The 8006-nt window shown below is 37.4% G+C and overlaps 1 protein-coding gene across 6 annotated transcripts; it reads right to left on the reverse strand.

Moving 5' to 3' along the window:
- Window positions 1–21: 21 nt before the first annotated feature.
- Window positions 22–7346, reverse strand: LOC121768212 (oxysterol-binding protein-related protein 2A-like). 6 transcript variants are annotated; one of them, XM_042164629.1, is made up of 11 exons: window positions 6645–7342; window positions 5218–5577; window positions 4272–4368; window positions 3047–3486; window positions 2340–2495; window positions 1883–2050; window positions 1638–1778; window positions 1291–1512; window positions 1069–1182; window positions 399–586; window positions 22–303 (listed from the first exon to the last, which is right to left on the reverse strand). In XM_042164629.1, exons 1-10 carry the CDS (start codon window positions 6999–7001, stop codon window positions 410–412), a joined length of 2232 nt encoding a protein of 743 aa, XP_042020563.1. In that variant the 5' UTR covers window positions 7002–7342; the 3' UTR covers window positions 22–303; window positions 399–409. The 6 variants fall into 6 exon arrangements, with proteins under 6 accessions (XP_042020563.1, XP_042020566.1, XP_042020567.1 ...); XM_042164632.1 differs by lacking the exon at window positions 6645–7342 and adding an exon at window positions 6010–6181; XM_042164633.1 differs by lacking the exon at window positions 6645–7342 and adding an exon at window positions 5996–6150.
- Window positions 7347–8006: the final 660 nt, after the last annotated feature.

An 8006-nucleotide genomic window follows, 5' to 3' on the forward strand; every position in this document is an offset into this window, starting at 1 on the left:
TATTTGATAAAAGCAAAATAATTTAAGTGATGAATGGTTTGTGAATTATTGTACATTATATATATGTATAAATCTGAATGTTAGGTTTATTAAGAGTAAAAATAACAAATAGCTGTCTTGCCCGTGGCAGTAAAATGGTAGATATGCATACAAAATCTTGTGAGTTGAATAATGTCACATTATAAGGTACTGCCTTTGCCTTCACTATCATTAGCCAGCCGACTTGGAGAAAGATTTTATAGGAAGTTTCCATTTGATCAATGAGTATGCTGCTACCAAGCTTTGTCTCTGTCCAATATTCAACTGGAAACATGCATAATCAGGATAATAAAAGTAAATCACCAGAAATACTTCTTTTGCTTTAATCAACTCTAATTCCAACAATGGTAACAACATACCTGTTTTGAGGTTATAAAGGCTCCAAGGAATTCATGAGGTCTTCGGTTATCTCGCCGAAAACATCTGGGCATCCATTCCATGTCCCCTGTTCTCGTGTTTCCCAGTATCCGCCAATGTAACGGAAAGGTCCTTCTCCATCTCTTTCGAACCATCTTGGTTTCCAACCATGTTCTTGCAATTTCCTTGACTGTCACCAGTAGAAGAACCATCTGGTTAGTGCCAAGCGCAGCAAAACATTTCTATAAAATTTCTTGACTATATCCAGACAAATTAATTTGTCGATTCATTAAGATCAACTGAACACACAAGATAAGAAATTGTCCATTTTAACAAGAGCAAAGAGTTTAAATACATGGAAGGCTTGGATTATTAAGTAACTATACCTATATTGGTTGGCAACAGATTATCATATCATTTGCACAAGCAAATCTATTATTTTCGCAGCTCAGATAGCGCAGGTTATGTATCAATTGAATAAGGACAATGAGAAGTGCTTCTTACAATATGAACCCGCTGTCCATATTCCAACCACTGAACCAGAGCAGTACTAAAGCATACAATTACTGCAATCGTTTATCTAGATCCCCTATCGCAGCCTTCCCCAAGATAACAGCCCTCTTGACCCACAAAACTGATTAAATCATTTATAAAAAGAAGAAGCTCATATACCATTCTTTGTCGTGTTTCCAGACGGAGCTTTTCCTCATTTGCCTTGTCAAATTCTCCATTTTCCAGATGTCGTTGGTCTGGTCTTAGTCTTGAATCTGTGGCAGGGAGCTTCTCCTTCATCCGTCATGAAATACTTGGAATCAGATAGAGCTATATAAGAGAACTAGTGTGCATAAGCGTGAGGAAGAATGAAAAAGGAGCTATCCAATACATCATCTATACCTTCAGTCCCGGAGTCAGTTCGTTCAGTGTAATAGCGAAAGAAGTTAGGTTATAGCGAGTAAGGTTTGAGGGAGGCTTATTTCTTTTCCACAATAAAGATGCCTCAGACCTGTCTTTTGCATTGTCAGTTCCTTCACCATTTACAAAATACATGCTATCATCCCACTTTCCAAATAATTGAGCCACTTTTTTCCCCGTGGAATCTTCAACAAAACCATTAACCTGTCGAGTTAGTACATATCTTTATATTATTTGGTCAAAGAATAAAATAACTGTTTCCAAGAAGTAGTGCACACATGTACTACTTATATTAGCTTCATGAACGTAAGAGATGCTGCGAGATTTACCTGGTGAGGATTGCGCTCAAGAATAGACTGCTCCTTGAACTTGAGTTTGCATGAATATTGGCGGTTACCTTGGATATGCATCGTTCCATGGTGGTCACAGTAGATGTTTCCGAGAATCAGATTGTAGATGCTGGTTGTGACCTGAAAGTAGAAACCATTAAAAGGAAGTGTTCCATTAACTATTAAGGGGGAAGAAGGAAAGAAAAAATAAAATCCGTCAATGGTTAAAGATGCATATTATGCACCTTGCTCCATTGGAAAGTCTCCCCATCATCAAACTCTAAATGAAGAGTTCCAACAGGATCAACTTGAATAGATCTTCCCCAAAATTTTGATTTAAGGTTTGTGTCACACCAGAATCTCCAACCTTTGCCCTCACAATGACAAGCAATGACAGTAGGGTGGTGACTGACCTATATATATCACAAGTTGGTCAGCATCAAACAAAGAATTTAAGGGAATGACCTTCATCTCAAGAAATGGCAGAAAGAAAAAACTAAGTCTAGCTTTACAGCACAAAAGCTAGCTACAAGAAAATGTAAGAGGGAGCGCAGCCATTAACACATGACCAACTACCTAAAATAACTTCCTTATTGCTTGGTGATATGTTAGGGAGAGCTAATGCAGATTTGACAGAATCATCCTAATATACGAGCATATAATGTAGTGATATTAAATAAAAGTAAAGTCATTAGGTATCACCTTTTCAGAGAAGAAGCGGATTCCTTTTTCTGGATAATCAGCTTCATAAGTTTCACCAAGTAGAGGGTTAAAGGGTTTGCAATTACGGCCTTCTGATGAAGCATATCCCGATACAGCAAATGCAGCAACATTCAAAATCCTCATAAGACTATTTCCCTGGAATTGTAATGCCATATTTCATTAATTTATCAGGTGTAATTGAAATTTGTAGGTTAACTCAAACAGTATTTCAGCGTTTATTTCATGGGAAACATGACTGAAACCTTTCAAGTGCAATCCATGCATGAGGTTCACAAGGAAAAACTTCAAAAGCAAGGGCTAGAGAATGTTTTTTTTTCAATAAATTTGACTAATATATTAATTATCACAGAAAATATTGTGGAGAAACATGGTTGAAAAGCTGTAAACAAAGACTGTAGAATTTCTAAAAGAAGAATCTTATACTATAAACTGAAAACATTTTCCAACCCATACAGTAACAAAATAATAAGCAGCAGCTAAAGAATCTTATTGGATAACTTACTGCCAACTGACAAACACAAATTGTAGTTTGTGAATAAATTATGAGGTCAAAGAGGCAAGTTCAGATCATAGTAAGGAGCAGTTGTTAACTGAAATAGTAAGAGAGGCATCAGGGCAGTAGATATTAAGTCAATAATTGAATATGCATCTTATGAAGTTAATGCATTGAAGAAAATGGACCATACCGCTTTCCCATGTTCATACGCCTGATCCAAAAGATGAGAGTACTCCAGATCTTCAAAACATTTTTGCAGTGACGATATTGGTTCGTTAAAATATACAGGGAGGCAAACCCGTGTCAAATCTTTTCCTATGTTATCCTTAATCATAGACCATAGACTAACACCTTTCTCCTTCTCAGCCGGATCCGGTAACTTCTTTCTTCTCTCAACTCTTGGGTATCTAGGATCAGTTACATTCTCCGTTCCATCTGCCTTGCACACACTATCAGTTTGATGTCCCAAACTCATGCCACCATCCATCTGATCTATATCTTTTGACCCAGAACCCGATGTATGCTCAGAAAAATATTCATTTGTGTCAAAGAAGTGAACCTCCTCCTCATCCGATGCTTCATCAAGGTCTTGCTTTTCGACATCATCTGAAGATTCAGTAGTGCTCCACTCTGTAACCAAGAACAACTTCATGTCAGAGAATATTGTACAGCTTTCCAACTTAGACAGTCTAACATGTGTATTGAGTTCTGTGTAAATCAGGCAATAAACGTACTACTAATGAATCATACATATTGAATAATATGGAACAATTTTCTTGAGAATGAAAAACTGATACATCCTTTGATATATGTGATAATGAAGTGTGAAAATAGATCTATAAATATTGAAGAAGGAATGCATAATTATGCAAAACTTGGATTCAGATCATGGACATTTGTGAGATTTTCTCAATTGGCAACTCATCTAGTTAAAGAATTTTGGGTACGTCGTCAAAATTATTTAGGACTAAGAAACCTTTTATCATCCCATGATGGAAAATTTCCAAATTCATTTACAAATGTGGATGCCTCCAATGCAAGTTTAAAAATAAACATTCACACCAGAAAGTTCATCACTTAGTTTAATCGCTTCACCAAAGAAAGGTTCAATATCACTTAGTTTAATCGCTTCACCAAAGAAAGATTCAACTGTTTCTCAGTTTAATTACTCTCCAAGTGAACAAATCTATATGTTCTCTAGTCGCTGAACTTGATTAAATCTTGGTTAGTGCTTATCAAAGGTAGAGATATTTTAAAACTGCAAATTATTTTCTGTTATATAATCTAATGTTGGAAGAAAGACAAAAAGTACACCTAAAAGAGTTCCAAGGTGTAACTGAAATAAGATAACATACATAATTTGATATAGTCTCTAACAAAAGGGAGAGAAGAAAGTGACGAAGAAATATCTATACCACCATACTTCCGCTGTGCCAGATTTCTGTATTCGTGCTTCATCAATTGATATTCACCATCATTAATCCCAGAGGCTTCAGCTTCAATATTTGCTGCCTGGAAACAAAAATTTGAAAAGTTTATCTTATAATATACCAAGCTCTGAAAAGTGAAACCCATAAACCCATAAACCATCCCAGAAAAAGAGTATCAAGTTGCCATATTCTTTGCTTCAATTGCGCACGGATGAGGGAAATATGTGTTAGATCAAATAAGATAGGAGCAGTAGTTGTTATTAACTCATCTTATAATGATTTTTTGGTAATTGTGAAATTAATTGCTTGTAGAAGGGAAATTATTTCCTGATCTCACTGCAAGGCATGTGAATCTATTAATCACAATTTTATCCCCAAGAAAATCTGAGACATAAATGATAGCACTCAAAGAACATTAACTTGATAACCGTTCCCCGAAAAGACTACAGAAAAATTTAGTTCATGCAAGACAATGAATGACAATCAGAACTTTCCATCAAGATCAATACTTATATTATTCGCCAAACCCAAATATAACTGTACTTATCACATTAAATCATCAAATTCTACTAACTGTAAGTTTCTAATTGTAGTCTTGACGTGGTTGCTCCTTATGGTACGAAAGAGTATAATGCAATTTCTGTCTAACTACTGTTTACACTTTAAGGGGGGTTGTTCACTTTTCATAATTAATATTACTAAGATAATGTAGTAGTCGTATTTTTTATCCTAATTGCTAGGATTTCTCCAATCCTACCCTTTCAATGAGATATGAATCATGCAAAAGATACAACATACTCCTACTTAACTGCTTAGCTCAGGACATCATAATCATTCTTTAGATTACTATTAACACATGATGTATTTCTAGTGCTAATAGTAAAGAAATGTAGTATGTGCGATATTGAAGATAAACAAGTGAAATCATCACCTCCAGCTGTCTCAATGTATCGAGCAAATTGGAGCGTTCCTGGCAAAGAAGTTGAAACTGTCCTTGTACACCAGAAAATTCAGATAGCACAATCTGCTCACAGTCCTTGACAACCCCCTCACCAACACCTTCCTCGAGCAAATGCAGCTTCAGCCTTTCAGTTGATACCGACAGTTCTCTAGTTAAGAGAGGGGTATTGCCAGTCTGCGGTCTCAGAGAAAAGAGGCTTCTTGTGGAATTTAAAGCCTCTATCCAAGCCACTCTTTCTTTCTTGGAATTTGTCCGCAAATGAAGAGTCTTTGTAGCCGTAAATATGTAAAATCGCCTGTCATCGGACTTGCTCTCTCGAAATGACGAGATCTACAAACAATTTCACACCAAATTCCTTAATGCAATTGTAATTACGGAAATACTACTCTACAAGCATAGTAGTAAAAAGCAAGAAGATATCACCAAATAGCCAAATAAAAAGTCACATTACGATTGATTGACAAATTAATCAACAACAAAAAAACAGTTCCCTTTGATTGCTAAGGAGACATATAATGAATTTTGGGCAGGCATATAAATGGTGAAAACTTAGTACAAGGAAACAGAGACTTCCCAGAACAGTAAATATACTACGAATTCAAATAAATGTACTCTTTGTTTTTTCTTTTTCCATTTTTTAATAGACCTGAGCTTGAATCTATTCAGATCTAAAACATTCATGCACTGTAGCAGTAAGAAAGCTGGCTCAAAACATAAAATCAAATTTCAAAAACGAAAAACCCATCACCCAACGAAAAGTACTTCTGTCCATTCTGTAGTTCGAAAAAACATAAACAATAGATGCCCATTCTCCAGAACAGCACTTTTCATTAAAAAAAATTAGTAAAATTGAGTAAAGAGACGGCAATTGGATATAGAAAATGAAGGAATTATGCGAGAGGAAGTAATTAAAGAGAGAAAAAAAAATATAAAAAGGGGGGGATCCCAAATGTTGATGTGACCAGACAGTAAAAATCAAAGAAACCTAGCCAGGCCTACTATGTGTCTTGTTTTGATGACTCTCACAAAACTCACCTGCTGATGTGAACGACTTTAGATGAACAATCAGTTAATTTGGAGATTAAAAACCATGAAAATCACTTAAATGCTAATCGGCTCAGATATCAAAGCTAATTACGCCTTTTTTTTGGTAGCTAGCCGTGAAAGCAAAATTTCGCAAAATATAGCATGATTTACATTCCTAGCTAATTCACGCTGCTCAATTTTTTGCCTCTAGTAGAAAACCCTTTTTCTTTGTACACGCAATAAAAGACAAGCCCTCACTTTCAATTTCTCATCTACCCCATACCCAAACACAAACGCGCATCATCGACATTTCCTCTCTCTCTCTCTCTCTCTCACACACACACACACACACACATCGCATTTGCACCGACCTTCAAATGGACAATGCCCACGGATTTGCCGCGTTTTCTGCTGGTGGCGGCGGCGGAGCCGATGAGGACGACGTCGGGCGATTGGGGGCGGCGCGACTTGGAGTAGGAGAGGACGCCGTTGTCTCTCAATGTGAACCACCTAGATCGCCATCCTTTGCCGTAGTTGGTCCACTTGTAGAGGATCCCGGCGACGCCGCTGCTGGTGCTGGTGCCGACGTCAGATCCTCCGGCATTTGACTCAGATCCGCAATCGATCGCGGAGCCAGTCCTCAGGAGCGTCGGCTCCGGCGAGCCGTCCCCGATCCCGGCGCTCTCGAGCGTTATGCAGCACAGCGGGTGCATCTCCTTCACCCGCATCGCGGCAAAATTACTCACAATCGATGTGATCTCAGCATCACCAACTCCAATTCGCTATAGCCATTCCACGATTCCTGCACCACACAGCAGCATTAGAAAGTGAGGACTTCGGATTGTGTAAATGTCACTAATGTGTGGCAATCGAGAAATTGGGAAGAGAGAGAGAGAGGGGAGGGAGAAAGGAGCTCTGAAACTGAGGGATTCTTTTAGAGAGAGAGAGAGTAGAAAAGAAGTGTGTTGAATTGAATTCATAAACAAGGGAAGGGTGGTGGGAAAATGACACCAAAAAAATAAGAGTAATAGTTAAGGGGGTTTGGCTTTGCTTGTGTGAGAATATAAATGATAAAATTGTAGGGAAGAAGGGAAATTGTATGTATGTTTATACGTGCGCACATTTATTTCAATGAAGCGTGACTTTTATTGAGTAGATTATTGAAATCTAGTGTTGTATCATATGTGTGATTATTGTGGTGGTTATAAGCGTCATCATTATTATCATGGAATCTGCTGTGGAAATGTGCTGTCATTTTAGTTTGGATAAATACTGTCTTCTACATTACGAAATTTTCAATTTTTAGTTTTGCAATATTCTCATGCGAAACTGAAAAAAAAGAGAGAAAACAAGGCGAACGATAAATAGTGGTGAAAAGGAACGAAATAGAAAAATGAGCAATAATAAAAGAAAATAAAAATAAAAAAGAGGTGGTGGGCCTCATTCCCAATGTTGTCCACCAAAGCAAAGCATCATCCCTCCCACGGCGGCGCATTGCTACACGAGATCGTGATCCGGAGATCTCGGAGGAATTCCATGTCCTAACCACACCGTCGCAATTTCAAACGGTGTAGTCGTCCCGGTCACAAGATCCGTGTTCATCTTCGTGCTCGGTGAATAATTCATCTGTTCATCTATATGTCTCACTTTACCCCGGCATGTGTATTTATTATTGAGATTTACAAATTAAAAGAAAGATACATGGTATAGATAATCCTAGTAATTTTATGTCA

The sequence above is a fragment of the Salvia splendens genome, chromosome 15 (assembly GCF_004379255.2).
Source record: "Salvia splendens isolate huo1 chromosome 15, SspV2, whole genome shotgun sequence".
NCBI lineage: Eukaryota > Viridiplantae > Streptophyta > Magnoliopsida > Lamiales > Lamiaceae > Salvia > Salvia splendens.

Bases quoted from the DNA above. Each gene is read 5' to 3' on its own strand.
- LOC121768212 (XM_042164629.1), bottom strand. From the start codon at position 7,001: ATGCGGGTGAAGGAGATGCACCCGCTGTGCTGCATAACGCTCGAGAGC. The intron at 1,779-1,882 runs GTGCATAATATG...TTCTACTTTCAG, and splicing joins AGACTTTCCAATGGAGCAAG to GTCACAACCAGCATCTACAA. The intron at 1,513-1,637 runs GTAAATCTCGCA...CTAACTCGACAG, and splicing joins TTGAGCGCAATCCTCACCAG to GTTAATGGTTTTGTTGAAGA.